Here is a 21,418-nt window from a genome sequence, read left to right on the forward strand (position 1 = left end):
AGAGACACACAGCCGGTATGGTGGAAGGGTTTCTCAGTGTTGGTTATTTATTTTTATTTGTCAGTGTGCATCATTTGGAGGTTTGAGCCGCATGCCCAGAGCAGACGCTAGGTGATAGATCAGCTCATCCATACATTAGAGATCCGTGATCATGTCGTCCGCAGTTTGTAAACTCCGTAGAGGAGAGGAGATGACCACCGAACCCCGAGTCCGCTTCTACCGCCCCTGGACCGGTAAGTTCCGCCCAACACATTCTGAACTGCACACTCTAACCAGACCACACACTCTGAATTGCACACTCAGACGATACGCACTCTGACCAAACTCTAAACACTCTCACCTTCACACTATTACCAGGTTTACACTCTCTGACAAGGCCTACACACTGAGATGAGGCTATGTTTGAACGCACTTTTTCTAACCTTTTCAAAGTGCGACAGAGTCGACTACGACATGCATTAAGACGTGCATGGGTTGGACGGATAGCATTTATTGTGAAGTTATTAAAGTTGTTTCTAAGGTAGAAACTTTCAAGCTATTTCAAATTATAGTCAGGTTATCTCTGCCTTGTAGATTCCTGAAGATGAACTTGTGCCCCACATCCTCCATCAATACATTGTATCATAACCTGTAATATCACATCATAACAGAAAAAGCACTTTATAATTGCCATTAATAATAAGTTATTATTATTATTATTATTATTATTATTATTATTATTATTATTATTATTATTATTATTATTATCATTAAATAAATGAAAACATGTTTCAGACACAGAACCACAAGACCAAAGGAGCAAAGGAGCCTGTGATCTTCTTCAGCATCATCATCATCATCAGCAGCAGCAGCAGCAGTTCTCCTTGCGTTCCAGCTGGTACCTGAGCCGTAGACCACGCACTGCCTTCACGCACACACAGGTAGAGAGGGCGTGTCCAAGGATGCATGTGTGTCTTTTTGTGTGTGTGTTTATTAATGTGTGTGCAGTGTGGGTGTTTATTAATGTGTGTGCAATCTGTTTTTGTATGCATTTGTGTGCATGTGTGTGTGTACAGGTGTGTGTGTTGGAGACAGTGTTCCAGGTGAACTGCTACCCAGGTATCCAGGTGAGGGAGGAGCTAGCTGGGAGGCTCCAGCTTGACGAAGATCGCATCCAGGTACACATACAAACCCCCCCACACACACACACACACACACATACACCTTTACACACACAATCCCACAAACACCTACAAACACACTCTCGCACTCTCGCTCTCTCGCTCTCGCTCACACTCTCATAGCAGAAGGGGGAGGGCAAGATTATGGAGAAGAAAAAATTAACACGATTTTCAAGTGCATTTTTTATTCACTGGTAGCTGACTGATAGCATAGCCATTTTTATCGATTGAATCTAATGTACCTATATATAGATATATATATATATATATATATATATATATATATATATATATATATATATATATATATATATATATATATATATATGTTAGATTCAATTGAATATATATATATATATATATATATATATACATTTATACATAATAAATTCCAATGCCTCTTGACCGTTGTCTCAGATCTGGTTCCAGAACCGTCGAGCTAAACTGCAGCGCTCCGTCCGGGAGAACGACCTCCAGGCGACCCTCGCAAGCCTCAGGGTCACCAGCCGGGACGGAGGTCAGGCCAGATGTAAACAGGAAGTCCAGGCTCACCTGGATCTCAAAGGAGAGGAGCAGGTTTCAAGCTTTGCCAAGAAATAACCCATCCTTGAGGTCCGGACCCCATCTGGAGGTCAGGACCGCACCTGGGGGTCATGACCCCACATGGAGGTCAGGACTCAGCCAGAGGCCAGGACGCCATTTGGAGGTCAGGACCGCACCTGGGGGTCATGACCCCACACAGAGGTCAGGACTCAGGTCAGGACTCAGCCAGAGGTCAGGACCCCATCTGGAGGTCAGGATCCCACCTGGGGGTCATGACCCCACATGGAGGTCAGGACTCAACCAGAGGCCAGGACGCCATCTGGAGGTCAAGACCGCATCTGGGGGTCATGACCCCACACGGAGGTCAGGACTCAGGTCAGGACTCAGCCAGAGGTCAGGACCCCATCTGGAGGTCAGGACCGCACCTGGGGGTCATGACCCCACACGGAGGTCAGGACTCAACCAGAGGCCAGGACGCCATCTGGCGGTCAGGACCAACGCTGGAGGACGCAGCTCATCCAATGACCATTACACTGATCACATCTAGAAGGTTGGGATTGGTCACATCATCAACAGTTAAAAATGTGTTTACTGCCTTTGATGTACCTTGAGCACGATCTCCATTATTGTCAATGTATAAACCACCACAGCTGTACCAGTATACACCACTGTCATGATCCCAATCCCCCCTGCACATGTGTTTGCTGTTTTGTGGTTCAACCTTATGATCATAGGGTGACGGCACGTCTTACAGGCTTTGGGTGCTGGGACTGCTGAAGCAGTTCAGCTGGCCATACTTCATAATGATACTGCTGCTGGTCTAAGCTGGAGAGATCAAGGAAAACGGATTTGGAATGCAGCCGAGCTGCATGCAGCCAAATGTGATCTTCCTTCTCTGTCCTCCTCTCTGCCCCTATCACATCTCTCCTTCCTTCTATATCCTCATCCCTCTTTCCTGTCACATCATACCTGCTCTTTTGGCATTAAATATGTAAATAAATAAAATATAAATATGAAGTTTAAATATGATACATTTTTGTTTTTTTGGGGGGGGGGGGCTAGGGTATAGGGTAAAGGGCTAGAGGGGTTAAGGTAAGGGCATATAGGGTTCAGCTTAGGGTATAGAGTAAAGAGGGTTGGCGGAGTGGAAGTTATCTTGGATATCCCTGTACTCAAGTGTATAACACAGTACATTTCGAAATTATCACCGATGCTAGTGATGTGGTCACAACCACGCCATGGGTTTCAATGTTATACCACTTTTTACCACCAGGAACCGCTCACATACATAACAGCACTTTTTTCCCCTTTTCCACCGACAGTACCAGCAGCTCAACAGTGTTCACTCTTGCATATTTACTCGGAAAATTATAACTTATTATTTTTTAAGGTCACAAAACGACATACCTGCATTGATGAGAAAACACGGGTTTGTTAAGCAAACCTAGTGTGATTGACGCACATGGAGTAGAAGCCTACACTTTTGGCTGAATCCTAATGCCCCTACTTAATATTAAAGTACCGCAGCAATTAATTATAAATTATAAATTGGTCTAAATTAAGAGAATAATAACGTATGGATTTTTTTAAGTCTATTTATAATGCAAATTAAATAATTAAAATATCTAGACTGTACTATCATATAAGGGTGTCAGAAAGCACAGGACGGTAGTAGAATAAATAATTAGAATATTATTAAAATCGACAAAACCTAAATAAAGAAAAAAATCCATGTCCCAAAATATTTCCAATACCTGTCGCCCCCTAGTGGATGATTTAACTTTCCCAACTATCCAACTCCGCAGCAGAGTCAGATCCGAGCAGCAGACCCGAGACTGCAGACCACTGGGAGGAGATGGCGATTCCGCGGATTGTCCTTCCCCTCCTGGCTACTCTGTCTCTCCTGTGCACCCCGGGGTGGACCTCTGACCCGGACCCTTGCAACTCGCAGGTAAAAACAGCTAAAACCCTCGTCACACCCCAACGGTAGAACCCGCAGCCGACCAACCGGAGAGACTGACGGTCGGAGATCCTCTGCCTTCTCGGTTAGAATTTGCATGAACAAAGTGAACTCCTAACTATTGTTGACTGTCGATGTTCCTCTCAACGGATCATTGAGTTGCCTGCGTGTTCGCACGGTTATTTCTTATTTTCTTAGTAGACCAGGTGTTTAAGCCAACTTTTGTGGTCAGGAATGTTATCGTTTAACTTTAGGCCTACCTGCGGTAAGACATTTAAGCATGTAACATCTCCACCGGGTTACCTACTGTCGTCTCAAATAACAAGTTAAGTTGAGATCATTTGTTTTAGTAGACAAGTTATATTAGTTTATACCATTGTTTATTTATTTTTGACCAGTTTTGAGTTTGAGTTATCTTTCTAAATATTTCTTTAAAAAAATAATATTTAAAAACTTTGAAGCTTTCTTTTTTCTCGTTCTCAACCATCTGCCCACGCCAGGGTCTGGTGGGACCAGGTGGGCTTGGGGGGGGGGGGGGGGGGGGGGGCGGTCTTTTGCTCAGAAAGCAGACGCATCGGAACTCCAGTTTCCGGACTCGAACCGCTGATGACTTTAACAGAAGCTGGGTGTGCTGAATGTCAGGCTTTTAATGTATTGTTGAGCGGTGTATTATGCCTCCGGAAGAGACTTTGTGTGAAGCTTTATAGAGGAGCGGTTAAAAGAAAACGAGGAGGAACCGGGTTCGATAACTCAGCAACACAGATCGTGTGTGTGTGTGTGTGTGTGTGTGTGTGTGTGTGTGTGTGTGTGTGTGTGTGTGTGTGTGTGTGTGTGTGTGTGTGTGTGTGTGTGTGTGTGTGTGTGTGTGTGTGTGTGTGTGTGTGTGTGTGTGTGTGTGTCTTTTAAGTGATTTCCACAGGAAGTTCACACTGTTTACCCTGCTGAAACATTCCTTCCTGCCCCCCCCCCCCCCCCCCGCCCCACACACTCATTATCTCCCCCCTAACCCCCACCACACACACCTCCCCCCAGATCAAAGGAGCAGGAGGATGTGGGCACGAAGTCCTTCCCCCAGGAGTTACCTCTTTAGAGTTTTTGTGTTTGTCAGTGTGGGTTGTGTTTTTAGTGTGCTGTGTTTTTTTTTTACTGTTGTTGTGTTTGGTAGTGTGTTGTGCTTGTTAGTGTGTGTGTTAGTGTGTTGTTGTGTTTGTACGTTTTTTTGTATTTTAGTGTGCTGTGTTTTTTAGACTCTTGTGAGTGTTTTGTGTGTGAGAGTGCTTTGTTGGGTTTGGTAATGTGTAATGTGTCTTTGTAAGTGCGTTGTGTTTTTTAGTGTGCTGTGTTTTTTAGACTATGGTTGTGATTGTGGATGTGTTGTTTTTGTTGGTGTGTAGTGTTTCATCGTGGTTTGTTGCGTTGAGTTTGTTAGTGTGTTTTGAGGCCCAAGGCGTTGCTATGGAGGTGACATAAGCCCCCTCTACACAGCCTGATGAAGGCAGGATTGTTGCGCTGTTATTTCACCTTCTGCATAAAACTCACAAATGCAGAACAGGGGTGCCTCGACGTCTGGGTAGAAAGGGTTTGTGTGTGTGTGTGTGTGTGTGTGTGTGTGTGTGTGTGTGTGTGTGTGTGTGTGTGTGTGTGTGTGTGTGTGTGTGTGTGTGTGTGTGTGTGTGTGTGTGTGTGTGTGAGAGACCAAACCTCGGGGAAATTAAGCATTTCGCTGCCCTGGTGCATATGTTGTGCATCATGTAAGATGCTGACACGGTTGTCTGTTGCTTATGTTATTTAAAAAAAAAAAAAAAAAACGGGTGCATTATGCCCGGTTTCTTTGACTGTCTTATAAAAGCAACGGCAACATAATGAGATCTTCTTAATAGCTTCTTCACCTTTGTATATAAGGGCTGTATAGAGACCCATGGTGAGGGTCAAGGGGGACATGGAGTCCCAGGGGGTAGTCAAGGAGAGGATGTAAAGAGCCAGGGAGTAGCAACAGAGGTGACGTAGAGACCAAGGCCCTAGCTAAAGAGGGGACTGAGAGACCCCGGGTCCAGCTACTGGGGAGACGTATGGACCCAAGCTCTAGTTACAGAGGGGACACAGAGACCCAGGTTTTAGCTATGAATCTGATCTTGTCAATGTTAGCAGTGAAATTGTAAACTCATTAGTCATTTAAACTCCGTAGGTTTGTCTTGACTCACATAATATCCATTTATTCTAGGGGGGGGGTTGAAGGGGGGGGGGGGGGGGGGGGTTGAGGGGGGGTTGTTCTGCCCGAGTGCTCTTGAACCAGACACTGAAAGGCTTTGTGACCTCTAACCCCTGACCCCTAACCTTCCCCAGAGTCAGAACAAGGCCGGGTCTCCTATAAGAAGACTCCTCTTTGAACACATGACTAAGTCTGGAGGCTGGGGTCATGACCCTGAGACATTATGCTTCCTGTCTGACCGCAGGGTTAGGGTTCTGTTGATGCTTGGGTACCCCCGCCTGGACACACACTGCGTTACCCCGGATAAGTGGTCAGCACTTAATGCTTTAAGGATTTTACAGGTCGTAAGAACAATATGTAGTGATGGTGGAGAAACCAAAAGAACGCATTGTGCCGAAAATGATTTTGGGCTCTGGTTGCACCTCCCAAGATTTGGCCGGAATCTCAGCTGATGACAGCGATGCAAACATTCTGTGTGATTGGTTAGAGGAGCATGATTTATTCAGATGCGATCACCCGTCTCCATGGAGAGTTAACATGGTCACTAGTAACCAGGTTATTCAAGAGAAGATAGTTCAGTTAAAGAAGTTACCTCTACGCTAAATCCAACCACAACATAGGTTGCGTTGGGTTTGTCACAACTGGTCACGTTGAACAGTTGGTGATTTACATCACGGGATAATTATTACTGCTTGCGTAACAAGACGGGTACGTTTACAAGCACAGCTGCATGTGTTGGTTCATGTGTCGTCTCTGCTCAACATGAATCACCACACAGATTTGCATATTGTGATACGTTAAACGTTCGTTGGTGTGCCCTATCGCCACGTGGATTGACAGCTACAACGAACTGCCTGTACAGGTTAACATGTGGCCTCACAAAATGATTAGTGATGTCATACCACGCATCATGATGTCATATTAAAGTTCATGACATCACGTTTGTGTGTGTGTGTGTGTGTGTGTGTGTGTGTGTGTGTGTGTGTGTGTGTGTGTGTGTGTGTGTGTGTGTGTGTGTGTGTGTGTGTGTGTGTGTGTGTGTGTGTGTGTGTGTGTGTGTGTGTGTGGGGGCAGGTTTTGTCTCTGCTGTGGGAAAGTCTATGGTTGGCTGGTCCTGAACAGGGCACACACAGGCTTTGTGAATGGGGCTTCCCTGCAGTGCTTTTGGAGGGACAGGATGAGGGGGGAGGGGGGATTAAAAGCATGTGTCTCCACAGCCACGTGACTCTCGGACTAGTACACAAGTGTGCGGGTAGACAATAACCTCTACAATGTAAACAAGAGCATGAGCTATCATACTGAAGATATTACGATCATTAGATGCACACATTTGCTTATCGTTGTGACCTACATAGCTACATACTCATATACATGTATACACGTGTAAATATACAAGTCATTGTCACATGACGCTGTGCAGGTCATTAGCTATATGACCTCATTAACACATCTGGGAATGATATTTACATGCACACACACACACACACACACACACACACACACACACACACACACACACACACACACACACACACACGTGGGGTCTTGTTCCTGGTGAGGCTAAGTGGCTCCAGGTGTGGAACGGAAACACAACGTAACCTCTTTTGGTTCTTCTTTCCGCTACTCTGTTATCTCCTGGAGGCTGGGGAGGAGGCAGCCAACGGCTTGCATCACATCTGTCTCTCCCCCGTCTGTCTCTCACCTGTATGTCTCTTTCCTGTCCGTCTCCCCTGGCTGTCTCAAACACGTCCGTCTCTTACCTGTTTCTCACCTGTCTGTTTCTCTCTTGTCCCTCTATCAGGTTGTTTCTGCTCCTTCTGGAGGACTGAAGAGGCTGGGAGTCACCTTCAAATCAGAGAGTAAGATACCTATCTGTCTGTCTCTCGGTCTGACTTTTTGAATTGAATAACTTTCGATTATTTTAAAACATTTCCAAAAGTTTTCAATTTCTAATGCAAAAAGTTTCGTGAATTCAGATAGATAAATATGAATGAATAAATGTATAAATATATCAACACATGCGGGCAGTTTGGTGTGTATGAGATGGTACGGTATATGCAGGTTCAGGGACACCTCCTCCTCTCCCTCCTTGCTTCTCCTCTCCCTCCTCCCCCTCTTTCTTTGTTATTTTCCCTAAAAGTCAAGTTCCTGATCCCTCCCCTTTTGTCCCTGACTGTCAGCCAGAAAAGCTGTGTGTGTGTGTGTGTGTGTGTGTGTGTGTGTGTGTGTGTGTGTGTGTGTGTGTGTGTGTGTGTGTGTGTGTGTGTGTGTGTGTGTGTGTGTGTGTGTGTGTGTGTGTGTGTGTGACCTCCAGGTATTTAAAGACGGGACACAACTGGGTGATCTTTCCTCTATTCATTGAATGATGATGAGGGAGAGGAGAGCTGCTCAGCCATGAACGGGGAGAGGAGCAGAAAAGAGGGAGGATAAGGGGGGAGGGGGGGGGGGGGAGGAGGTGTGGTCTTAGACACGTCTGACTGCTCCTCTTTCCCTCTTTTGATGGACAGGAAGAGGGGGAGGAGAAGTGGAGCAGGGGAGGGGGGGTTCCTCCCGAGAACAGGAATATAATAACTTTAACAACAATCTGTCCGTCTGGTTTTCCTATTTACTGATCCACTGTGTGTGCTTGCAGACTGCTCCTCCCTCCCTCTAGGTAAACATTGGATCCATGAGGTCCTCAATGTCTCCTACAGTCACATGACCTGTGAGGACCGCCTGGCAGTTATCGTCAACTGGAACCCCAGCCCTCTAGGTACCTGTCTGTCTGTCTCTCTACTTGTCCGACTTCTGTCTATCTACCTTTCTGACAACCTGTCTGTCTCTCTACTTGTCTGTGCACCTGTCTGACAACCTGTTTATCCCTCTACTTGTACGACTTCTGTCTGTCTACCTGCCTGACAACCTGTCTGTCTCTCTACTTGTCCGACTTCCGTCTGTCTACCTGTCTGACCACCTGTCTGTCTCTCTACTTGTCCGACTTCTGTCTATCTACCTTTCTGACAACCTCTCTGTCTCTCTACTTGTCTGTGCACCTGTCTGACAACCTGTTTATCCCTCTACTTGTACGACTTCTGTCTGTCTACCTGCCTGACAACCTGTCTGTCTCTCTAGTCTCTACCTCTCTGGACACCTAGCTGTCTGACTTCCTTTCTATCTGTCTCTTTTTGTCTCTCTACCTGTCTGACTGACTGTCTGTCTGTCTGTCTGTCTGTCTGTCTGTCTGTCTGTCTGTCTGTTTGACTGTCTGCATGTCTGTCTCCACTTGTCTCTCTACCTGTATTACAACCTCTTTCTATCTCTATCTGTCTGACTTCCTGTCCGTCCATCCACCCTTCTATCTGTCTTTCTATCGCAGACTGTATGAATACAAATCACAGGCGGAACAAACAATTCAGAATGCACACACGAGATGTAAATAGAGAAAATTCAATGACTGCGTGCGTGCCCCTTAAGTGAACTTTAAAGCCACCGTCCGTGAACTGCCAATGATTCATTGTGTACCAAAAAGGATGTTATCATAGCCCTCACAGACGGTCATGTGGTGATCTGCACACCTCTGAAATGTTGAGACTTGTTTTCAAAAGGCCCATGCACAGCACGCTTATGTGCAATAGAGGCAAGACTGAGGTAAATTATTAGCTATTTGTTACAATGCACGGCTTACTGACTTACGACTGAGCTATGGGTTCTAAATTCAATTGGAGGGCAGTCATGCCTCTTGGTATACCCAACAAATACATGTCCTTTTTCCAGGAACATGTGTGTGTGTTTGTGTGGGTTGGGGAGGGGGCGGCATTGCTTCGTTTATCAAAGGGGGGGCCCAACAAAAAAAGTATAGTGAAACACTATATTAACATGTATACTAGAAGTGAGCGATGCTGTAAAGTAATTCTCTCTCCCTCAACAAAAGTGTGTGCGTGTGTGTGTGCGTGTGTGTGCACGTAAGTGTTGTGCGGTATTTTGCCGGAGGCAAGAAAAACCAGTTTTACCACACATACACACCCCTCCCCCACAAGGTGTGTGGATGGAGAGATGCTATCCGAGAGCCTGGTGGAGGTATGGAGTTACATTCCTTCTCTTCTTCTGCCCCTAATAGTCTGTCTGTCTGCCTGTCTCGCCGTCTCCCTGTCTGTCTGTCTGTCCTTCTGTGTGCAGGTATCGAACATGTGCGTGGGTTTAGGGTGTACGTGGAGGAGAAGGACCCCGAGGGGAAACAGTGTCAACATCTGATCCTCAAAGACCCGCGACAGCTAACCTTCAACTACAGGAACACGGTACGCTAATGGCGCTTTTCCAGCGGCGGGTACGCTTAGGATCCAGCGCGCCTCAGCCCAGTAGCGAGGGTGCGGTATAGCCCAGCTCAGTTACGGCTCCCGTTTCCACCGCCGACAGTACCCATATGGTAGGCTGGGGTTTAAAACGGATGACGATAGCCGCAGCAGCTACGTAAGCATCGGGACCTCATAGCAGCCCGTCACAGTGTAACCTGCTATGAGATCCAAGGAAAAAGAAGAACGCGACAAAATAAAAGAACAACAATGTAGGACGTCCAAGACGGACGTGAAACTTTTTTGCGTAATTTTCTTAGAATACCTCGCTGACGATTCTGACGATACTGTCGACCAATCATTGGACGAACAATCTTGCCGGCACCCTTTCAGGTGTCTCAGTACCCAAACGGAGGAGTACTGCGAGACGAGTACGGCTCAATACGTCTCAGTCCGGATCACGGCCACTTTTGGCGCAGGTGGAAACACGACCAGTGCCGCACCTTTGCAGACTGAACCGATCGCACCCTCCGGGGGAAATGCGCCATAGTTCTCTCGGTACGCTAGACAAATGCGTGCCGTGTTCAGACAGGAAGTCAAACTATGTAGAGCCAGGAGGTTGATTCCAAACTGTTTCCTGTTAGAAGCTGAGCAGCCTGGCGTTCCATGGGTTGAACTTTGAAACAGACTACCTGGTGCGCGTGGTCCCGTTCCCCACACGAATGATGAACGACACCTTCTTCCCGCCCTCCTTCCTCAGGACCAACTGTGAGTGGGCGCATGACCGCCAATCATACACACCCCTGCAATTGCAGCATATCAAAGGCAGCCAGGACATTGCCCGTTGAAATAAGACTGCAACAACAAGGGAAATTCGATGCTGCATTACTTAACTTTGATACATATAATAAGCCGATAAATATTGTCTTTTCTGTGAAATGTTGCCTATATCGGGGTCAATAGCTATTTGTTTTTATTTTTATTTAACTTAGATATTTGTTCCAAGATATTGTCATAAATACAGCTTGTTGAACAAGATAGAATGACTCCTGTTCTTGCATAATAACCTATCCTATATGATTTAATGAGGATAAATTAAGAAAAACACAGGCTGTAGTCAGGTTCAGGCTTAAAAAAGCTAACCTGGGCCTTGTCTGGAATCAACTTTTCACGCCTGATTAAAGTGTACACGAATGTGTTTGTGTGTGTGTTTCACAGCCTGTGAACTGCTCTTGGGTCCAGAAAATATAGCATGTAAACCATGTAAGTACATACACGCATGTCATTTGATTAGGACAAGTTAAAGTAAATTTTCTGATCATATGATTGTAACCTCTGCAGATTGGAAGCCCAGGACTCTGAATGTGTCTCAGAACGGCAGTAATTTGCATGTGGCGTTTGACCATGCCCCCTCCACGTTTGGCTTTGCTGCCTACTTCCTGTACTTCAAACTACGACAGGAAGGACCATTCAGGACGCAGCGCTGTACCCCTGTAAGACACCTTCACCACACCTCTCACCTCTCACATGGGATTTCTGTTTAGAACTACAGATTTACGTGTGACCTGGAAGGACTACAGATTAGCATGTGATAATTAAGGACGACAGGTTAGCATGTGATTGTGCGTAGGACTATGTATTAACCTGTGATCATGAATGCAGAACGCCAGTTGAACGCTCATGTGTATAGGACAAGTGATTAGCATGTGATTATTCGTCGAGGACTACTGATTAACATCTGATTATGTGTGTAGGACTACAGCCTGCCCAGAACCTTGTGTACCCTACAGGACGTCGCACCTGGAACCTACGCTATCGAGGTGAGATTAGTGCTCAATGCTGAGCAGCTGTTCAGTTGATACAGGTCTTTTATGTGTCCCGCATAAAATGCCTGTTTTATGCGGGGCATAAAAAAGACATTGTTCTTCCTCATTGTTCTTTTTTTTTAATCTCTCTCTTTCTCCCTATCAATCTCACTCTCAGTTAAGAGATGAGAATAATTTGACAAGGAGAAAGACGCAATTCTACGTGGGCCAAGGTAAGACACACACACGATTTTTTGTTGTTGAGACAAACGTGTATTGGCAGTATGATGGATATGCAGTGTGTTCTTTTGTGTGTTTGAGTGTGTATTTAGAGGGTTTTGTGTTGCAGGCCACTCCCCCTGGGCGGGGCCTATCAGGGCGATGGCCATCACAGTTCCTCTGGTCGTCCTCTCAGCCTTCGCGACGCTCTTCACAGTCATGTGCCGCAAGAAACAACAAGGTTAATACTAACACTAACCCTCTCATCTTGACCCTAAGTTAATTATTACTATCTAGTTCTACCAACTAGTTACTTCCAGTGAACATGACTCTGCTGCTGCTTCCTTAGAAAACATATACAGCCAATTGGACGAGGATAGCAGCGAGTCGTCCAATCACGGCGCAGCTCAGAGTGTTGAGAGGATGGGGCCCCGGCCAAAGGTGTTGGTGGTCTACTCCAACCGAGACGGAGACCAACACAACTCCGTCATCCAGGCCTTCGCCTACTTCCTGCAGGACTTCTGCAGGTGTGAGGTGAGAGAGGAACGGTTTGAGTTCTTTGGTACCATCTAATGGCTATTTCTCAGCCCCTGTCATGTTTAGATGCAGAGGAAAAACCTGTTAGTCAGGGTCACCAGGTTACGGAGCGATAACCATACTCATCACATGTATATGGTCACTGTGGTTACAGGGTTAGGGCAGCAAGTTGAAGAAGAGAGATTTGGCAATGGGAGTGAGGTATGAGGTGTTAGATCTGAGCCATGTGTTGGAACCCTGCAGGTTGTGCTGGACCTGTGGGAGCACCTCCAGATCTGTAAGGAGGGCCAGATGAGCTGGCTCAGCAGACAGCTGGACCAGGCAGACCACGTCCTCGTCATCTGCTCCAGGGGCCTGCGGTACGTTGGCCTGCTGTGAACTCTAGCCCTAACTCTCATTCATCAAGAGCAGGTGTCGGTTGGACAAACATGGAGACGGACACATAGGCCGTGGTTACGCTCGTCGTTCCAATGCAACTTTTACCATCCGCTCATGACAGGACGCAGATCTGTTAGGTCCGGACCGTCCCAGATCGGATCTTGCCCAAATTGTGTTCTAATGAGCGAGGGAACACATCCTGATGGTGTCAGGCTCGGATGCTGATCGGATTGCATAGGTGTGTGTGGACATCAATCGGGGCACAATATAGGCAGACTACTGACTACGTTATTAAAACCAAGCCCCATGCCTACACACAGAGCCAGCTCTACTTGGCATGAATACACCATGAGACCAGGGTGTCAGTCCGAGTTGGGGGTGCTGAGACAAAGTCTATATGATGACGTCATAATAAATGCTGTGCAACATTCATGGTTTTCGTATTCATAAGGCCAGCAACATTTTACACCAGTTTTAGAATGTTTTACACTACAACAGACCTGTTGAACACCAACATGGTTTGTGTTAAAGCAGTATAGCACCATATTCAGCTATGGACAGATCACACACGGAATGGAGGTTTATGTCTAATCAGAAGACGATTTATTATTGACAGGGTCACAGCTAAGCTATACGGGGAGCAACAGAACAAGGCACTTGAACTTAACTTAACAAAAAAAAACACACATACACACGCACACTAGCTTACTATGTTTTTGCTGCTATGACTGAAGGGTCAAAGCCTAGGAATTTGACTTATTATAACTAACATAACAATAAGGAAGTTGAACTTAACGTAAAAATATAAGACTACGTTTTCACTTCCAGAGAGCCTGGCTGGGAAGTCAAACTCCTTTGGCTGGCAGGGCTCTTCACCAACAGAGTTAGTGGGTGGTGCCACAGGTGAGGGATTAATCCAACATAGGATCGACCGTAGGGGGGCTAGCATTGCTGCAGTCTGTTTCTCCGCTACAAAGCTGCTCTGAACTCTCCCCCTCAGGGGTGCTGGAGGGACAGGGGGCCGCTGGCAGGGAGTCGGCTGTCTGGCTGCTGTTTTGAAGTTTGGCTTTTCTTGGGCCAGTATTAAAAAAAATCTGGAATTCACTTCTGGGACATGTTGCAACTTGCAGCTCTAGCGATCTTTCGTGCATAGCGTGTGCTGCGTTGTGCGTCATTCGTCAGCCTACACAGACAATGAAATTGTAATATGATAAATATCATTAAAAGGGTGGATGTCAATAATTTCATGATAACCATGTTGTATGATGAAGTTTAACTCTCAAAATAGAAATATATTGATTTGTTCAGAAAACGTTTTTCCCTTGCAGTTACAGCCCCCGGCTGGGGGGGGGCTCTGCAGCACCCTCAGCACCCCCCCTTCCCGCGTCCCTGCAAAAAACAGACTGGGATTGTGTCTTTAGTTATTCTAGTCACCTCGGTATTTCAGCCATGCTAATATCTGTTGAACACAAAACAATGTTCCAACTGCATAAGTTGCTGTTATTTGTAGACTTAATTAGACGATTTTGATTCCGACATAGACAACGACGACAATTGACCTGAGGTCTTAACAAACTTTTTCTACCATTTAATTAAGCAAGAACAACATAAGGGCTCTTTTTTCAGGAAATTCTAATCCAAACGCATATCTTGCCACATAGTTTGAATTCAATTGTCAAGGGTGGATGTCAGTCCTGTGTTCTCATCTGGTGCATCTGATCACAAAAGTCTCATTGAAAGACATGTGTAACCAAGGCCACAGAGATACAGAGACACAGCCTATTTGAGTCATTTCATATCATCAGTTTGGTTCTATGATGTTAGGAGTACGATCGTGAGCCTCTCTTCTTCTTCTTCTTGTAGTTACCACGTAGAGAGGAAGAGTTGCCGGGGGAAGACTCCAGTAGGTCGTCGTGGAATCAGCAACAGCGCACCCGTTGGTGGAACAGGCAGTGACCTGTTCATTGTAGGCGTAGCCATGATTGCGGAGAAGCTGCGATTGGCCAACCAGGGAGAAGGCGGCGGGGGCGAGGGGCTCGGGCGCTACGTGGCCGCGTACTTCGACTACTCATCAGAGAACGACGTGCCCACGCTGCTCAGCCTGGCGCCTAGGTAACCCCTCAGATTAACGCTCATTAACACAGGTTATCACAGATTACATACTCAGTACACACAACCCTCAGCACATGTTACAGAGCAACATCGATTCAGATAAAGATTTGAAGTCCCCCAACACCAATTGATACAGATTAGCAAGAAAGACCGACGTTAATAAGAGCTAATGTTGGTGGTTAATATGCCAGAGAAGAAGCTAGGCTCATCTCATCTCCAGTGGCGGTGGCTGATGTCTCTGAGGAGCGTTTCCACGGTGATGACGGAGGGCGTTGTGTCTCCAGGTTGAAGCTGATGGACCAGCTGTCCCAGCTGGTGGTCTGTCTGCACCCGGGCGGAGCGTGGGGCTCGTCGGACCGCACCGCCGCGCCCATCAACGCGTCCCGCCGCAACTACTTCCGCAGCCGGTCGGGGCGCGCGCTCTACGTGGCCATCTGCAACATGCACCAGCACATCTCCCTGCACCACCAGGACGCCCCCCCTCCCGCCTGCGCCCCGCCCCCCGCCGCCTGCTCCCCCTCGGGGTCCTCCCTGGCCCTGAGGGAGGTGTTGGTGAAGACGCCCGACGGGAGACGGGACCTCCTGCAGAGGAACACGCTCCTCCTGGCGGACAGCTCGGACCCCACGCTGGCCGCGTGCTCTTTGGCGGGAGTTGTTCCTTCTCTGAGGTACAGCAGTAGTACAGAGGGTGCTACTACAGTGCATCACTACAGTAGAGTAGAGCGATCCCCGGTCTTCCTCTAAGGTACACCAGTACAGAGGGTGCTACTACAGTACATGACCACAGTAAAGTAGAGACGCTCTTAAGTGAACTTTGTCCTTCTCTAAAGTTCACCAGTACTACAGTATGGCTCTGGGGGACTGAAGGGCTGACTATGGTCCCACGTCACGCAACGCAAGGACCACGCAAACGCTTCGACGCAGTCATGAACCTGTTTTCCTTCTGCGTCAGGATTCAGTGAGGGGACCAATCGCAGCCCTTGCTGCTGCGTCGCCTCGACGGAAGGTTACAATTTTTTGGGAGCCGCACGTCAGGCCCTTGCGGTGTACGCAAGGAGGGTCCGCAAGGACGTAACGGGTCCGTAACCCCCTTGCGTTGCGTGAACGTGGGACCATAATTAGCCCTTTAGTCCTTCTTTAAGCTAAACTACTACAGAGTACTACGGTTGGGTAGAAAGGCTCTTTATCAGGACTTGGTCATACTTAAAGCTACACCAGTCCTACAGTAGGATACTACTACATGCGTGGACGCATCACGGCTGTACCCTAGATTCTGGATGAGTCTCAGTCTGTATGATGTCTTCCCTCAGGTCCTCATCTGGAACATCTGGCCTCTCGCACAGAGCACCACCTTCGTCATCATCTCCCTCAGGCTCCTCTTCTTCCTCAACACCCTCCCTCCCCCAGGATGACCCAAGCCCCTCCCCTCTTCCAGTCACACCTACCCTGACAGAAGCCCCGCCCTCTCCTCCAGAGATCCTGCCCCCTCGTGACTCTGGGATCTACGATTCGTCGGTTCCCTCCTCAGAGCTGTCCATTCCCCTGCTTGACGGTCTGTCACAGGACCAGGCAGACTCCGCCTCCCTGGCAGACAGCGAATCATCTTCCTCCGGGTTGGGTAAGACACTCAACTTGTAGCCCACTAATAGAAGGCGGCATAAACTGGTGAATAGAGAGAGATAAATGAAGATACATTTTAGAGTTAACATTCTAAGATCTTTATTGTATTGTATTAATTTCTTTTTGTTAACATTTTCTTTATCAATTTGTATCCTAGTTTATGTTTTGTGTAGGTTTTAGTATGTCCTTTTAAAACTTAATTTGACAGAAGTTTGGGAGAATTGAGATAAACAAAGATGTACAAAATACAGATGAGGATAGAGAGACCAACAGGACTAATAGACCAGCAGGACTACAGCAGGACTAACAGACCCAAAGGACTAACAGACCAGTAGGACTATCCGACCAGTATGACTCAAGACCCCTGCTGTGTTTCTGGTTCTAGGAGACGAGGAGCCCCCTGCTGGCGTCTCCCTGCACTGCAGCGACATCGGCGTGTGTAAAGTCCAGCTGCACCACCGCCCTCTACTGCCCAGCGACACACTCACACCCCTGGCTTCAATATGACTCTGAACCCCCTGGCTTCCCTCATTCTACGCCCCTGTTATACCTCTACACCCCTGGCATCACTTTACCCTGCACCCCTGGCCTCCTTCTAACTCTAAACCACTCGCTAATAGCCGTGAAAGCCAATCCCTTTTCGGACCATGTCCGAAAGGGGTAGAGGGTGGTCTTCTGCACCAGAGGAGGTCCTGTCGGAGCTGGACTGATAATTATGTTCCCGGAGATGAGTCATTCCAGATGAATGGACTGTGTGTGGAAACGACCAAACCCGTACCAGTCAGTGAATGTTCGGGTCTGTGGATTTCCAGCGGTGGAGACTTGGAGGAGGATGGGAGTTGTGCTGTCTACCATGTCTGCTGACCTATCTCTGGCCCAGACTCGACGTAGAGTGCTCGTGTTGGTACAAAGGGTCTGGGTGGGAAGTCCTACGTCCAGTGAAGTATCAGAACTCTGTAACTAGATGTTGGTTGCTAATTTGGTCTAGACATGACTAATGGATCTTAAAGGGAGTAGAATAACTATAAGAGATGTTACTGTAGAGTACTGTATCTTTAGGAGCTTTATAAAGAGGGACCTTTTTACTATATGTAAATATGCATTGTTCTCCTGTTCTGCTTTGTACAGTTGCATGATATTTGAGCTTTGTCTATGTTAGGATAACGTACTGTTTTATAGTACTCTGATGTAGGGAAATAAAATGTCGCTCTTTTCATTCTGACCTACATCTTTATTGCGTGTGTGTGTGTCGTTTGCCTTGTCGTGCAAACGAGTTATGTTCTAGGACCTAGGTTACGGTCGGAGTGCGAGGCTGGGGTTAGCTGGGGGGGGGGGGGGGGGGGGATGCTAGCAGACAGGGTTGGCGTAAACCAGGGGGGGGGGGGGGGGGGTGCTAGCAGATAGCTATAGTGTGTGCTCTGTGGAGCGTCTCTGCCTGAAACCACACGGCCTCGGTAAGAGCCTGACTCATCGAATCCCCACAGCGTCGACCAAAGCAGCCGAGAGCTGGGTGGAACGTCAGACCGTTGGGTGTACACTTCAGGACCTGAACGAGATAAGTTGTTGTCAGTGTTTTTTTCCAGGCCATAATAAGACCCGTCATATGCAGGGATGGAAGAGACACCTCGAGGTGAGGGACAACACCTACTGGATGATGTTACTATAGCAACTAACCTGAGTAAGTGTCAGTTTGAGAGCTACTTTATGAACATGCTTAATGACCTAACTAGAGCTTGTTAGCTCTGGGAGCTAGTTTGGTGAATCCTACTACATAAACAAACGAGAATAAGTGACTTATGACAGCTATTTTAAGGAAACCCTCTCACTTTACTACCAAATAAAGAGATATGAGTGCTAGTTTGGTGAAACTAACTTAAGTATAGTTAGTTAGTACTAAGAGTATTATGAAAGACGAGTCTGATTTAACGGTGCAATCTGTAAGAGATTAAATGTATTTACGTTAATCATGACATTACAATATTTCATCAGAGATTAAGTAAATATGTTAAATCAGCTGCTTTTTTCCCTTTACCCCGTGTTGCCAGATATGAAACCAATTGGCACACAATCACAGCATGCTTAAGCCCTGGAAGCCAGCAAACATACTAGATAAACAAGATTCTACAAGGTTCCTCCAGACCTAAATTGCCTATGTTTCTAAACTGCTCCAAGATCAGAGTTGTCTGAGGATTTTTTGACCGATTCAAAATGAGCTGATATTTAACTTGCAAACATTAAAGGAATGGCAAAATAAGCTGTTGAATCTACATGGACTCTGTAATAGTGGATAATTGCGCTCATCTCAAAATATAGTGTTAGCGTTCAGCCTGTCTTGCGCTCGTGTTATTTCAGTATCCTCCTCATTGTCTGGGTAGGAAGGGGCTGTGAACTTGGGTTGCAATACCCATTTTAATCGCTTGGTGTCCACGTTACATAATGTACCTTTAAATTATTCACGCACACTCCAAAAAACGTTGCGAGTGTGTGTGTGTGTGTGTGTGATTATATGTAATTATTGTTATAATAAAGTTCAATTATATTATGGAATAATATTTCTACTGTAATCTAATTTTGAATTAGGAAATGAATTATGAAATGTGTATTTTTTGGTTATAGTATACCTGTGGTCTGGGATGATTAATATTATTCATATTTACATAATGATAACTACTAATTTCTTAATATACGAGTATAGAATATTCAAATTATGATGAATATCACGTGTGGAGCAACAAGTTGGCGCTTGGCCACTAGGGAGCGATGTGGGTTCTTCTGCAATCTCTCTAACTTAGCTCACAGGAAGATAGTGATGCGATGCTGAGCAGATACAGTCTAGTATTTTTTATTGTTGCAATGCTCCCTGCTACACACCATGTCGGTAGCTTTACCGCGCTTCTCCGACAACCAGGACCCAGGTTGACGTTGAGTAGACATAATTGATAATTGCAGAGTTGTTAGAATCGTAACTGTCAGAGCAGGTGTTCAGTACTGTGAGAGATCGTATAGTGGTGGCTTGTTAAACCTGGGAGCAGCGTTTGCTCCAAGCACACCAGGTGTGCAGCCTCACAGCCCAGGGTCTGATCTGTCTCCCGTCTGACTCGAGTCAGGTACGGCTTATAAAACAGCCATCTACCACAAACACTCAACATACCTCACAAACGCCAAATTGAAGCTATAGGTTGATTGCCCAGCGGAAGCCTAGCCTATCCCCCACCCCTACTTATATTGCACAACTATTAACTGGATTCCAACCAGGGTTACCATGCCCATCTAAAACAATTGGAAGCTTGACAGGGTTAGCAAACCTAAAATAACAAAAACATCCCCCCGAATCCCATTGTCCGCACTCCTCTCCTCCCCCTCCATCCTGGAGACAGCAGGTCTGAGCTGCTGCCTTGGCTGGCGAAGGTGTCCTTGCACATGACCGTTGCAGGGCTCTCTGGGCGGGCCGGGGGAACGCTTGACAGTTTGTCCTCTCGCGGTGGTAGCTCCTGGACGGGCCCACAATAGCCCTTGGTTGGGCCACGAGTCCCTATCCCCATCTCCCTCTCCCTGCCGGTGGTCCAGTCTGTCTCTTTTCTTGTTCAAAGAGGCCACGAGTTGGACGCATGTGTGGCAGTGTCTGTGCTTCATGCCACCGTGTTGGCTTTACTGGGCTCCTCCGATGACCGGGACGCAGGGGTATATTGTTATGGCAGAGTTTGTTAGATTGTAGCAGTCAGAGCAGGTGTTCAGTGCTGGCATGTCAGAGCTCTCCTGAGTGTGTGTGGCGATGGCCCAGGTAAGGCTGTATAAACCAACCATAACCTGACAACCTCCGCCCTTGTCCATGTTCTAGTGTATGTTAAATACATAACATGCTACATACACGCTGTACATGTTCTAGTACATGATCTAGACATGTTTCCTTTGTGTACTATATGTTCTATTATGTGCTTTGCTTTGTAATTAATGTGTTATTGTTGTTCTTCTTGTTTTCAGGTTTCATCAGAAGACGCTCTCTCCTCTCCCAGGATGGATGGATGTTCAGAGGGGTTACAAACTCTCCTCTGCTATGTCTTCTTCTCTTTCCTCCCTCTCTGCTTCTCTGCTTCTCTCTGTTCTCTCTCTTGTCCTCTCTTTTCTCCTCTCTCCTTTTCCCCCTTTTTCTTCTATCATCTCTCTCCTCTCTCCTCCTCTTTCTCATTTTACCATCTCTCCCTCCCTCCTCCTCTCCTCTTCTTTTTCATGCTCACCTCTCTCACTCTCTCTCCTCCTCTCTTTTCTCCTTATTTTCTCCTCTACTCTCCTAACTCATCTCCTCCTCCCCTTTTTCTCTCTCCTCTCTCCTCTTTTTTTCTCCACCTCTCCCCTCCCTCCCCTATGGCGGCTAATTTTAGTAAGGCTGGTTTCCCCTATGACATCATATCCTGTTTGTCAAGCAGGAACCTACTGCCCCCCCCCCACACACACACACACACACACACACACACACACACACACACACACACACACACACACACACACACACACACACACACACACACACACACACACACTAACACACCAAAGGTCTAGAATCTCCTCAACTAGGGGTCCATTGTGTCTGAACTCCTTGGAGAGAGAGA

The 21,418-nt window shown here is 46.8% G+C and overlaps 1 protein-coding gene across 2 annotated transcripts; it reads left to right on the forward strand.

Annotated features, from left to right (window-relative positions):
- Nucleotides 1–3,478: 3,478 nt before the first annotated feature.
- Nucleotides 3,479–18,028, forward strand: il17rd (interleukin 17 receptor D). 2 transcript variants are annotated; one of them, XM_056606181.1, is made up of 16 exons: nt 3,479–3,654; nt 7,674–7,731; nt 8,505–8,624; nt 10,028–10,146; nt 10,785–10,908; nt 11,359–11,403; nt 11,482–11,633; nt 11,895–11,960; nt 12,124–12,178; nt 12,295–12,405; nt 12,514–12,698; nt 12,945–13,060; nt 14,943–15,191; nt 15,476–15,859; nt 16,502–16,809; nt 17,197–18,028. In XM_056606181.1, exons 1-16 carry the CDS (start codon nt 3,559–3,561, stop codon nt 17,316–17,318), a joined length of 2,310 nt encoding a protein of 769 aa, XP_056462156.1. In that variant the 5' UTR covers nt 3,479–3,558; the 3' UTR covers nt 17,319–18,028. The 2 variants fall into 2 exon arrangements, with proteins under 2 accessions (XP_056462156.1, XP_056462157.1); XM_056606182.1 differs by having other exon boundaries at nt 10,788–10,908.
- Nucleotides 18,029–21,418: the final 3,390 nt, after the last annotated feature.

This window comes from Gadus chalcogrammus, chromosome 13 (assembly GCF_026213295.1).
Source record: "Gadus chalcogrammus isolate NIFS_2021 chromosome 13, NIFS_Gcha_1.0, whole genome shotgun sequence".
Classification (NCBI taxonomy): domain Eukaryota; kingdom Metazoa; phylum Chordata; class Actinopteri; order Gadiformes; family Gadidae; genus Gadus; species Gadus chalcogrammus.

Bases quoted from the DNA above. Each gene is read 5' to 3' on its own strand.
- il17rd (XM_056606181.1), top strand. From the start codon at position 3,559: ATGGCGATTCCGCGGATTGTCCTTCCCCTCCTGGCTACTCTGTCTCTC. The intron at 11,404-11,481 runs GTAAGTACATAC...TAACCTCTGCAG, and splicing joins AAATATAGCATGTAAACCAT to ATTGGAAGCCCAGGACTCTG. The intron at 12,179-12,294 runs GTAAGACACACA...TTTGTGTTGCAG, and splicing joins GCAATTCTACGTGGGCCAAG to GCCACTCCCCCTGGGCGGGG.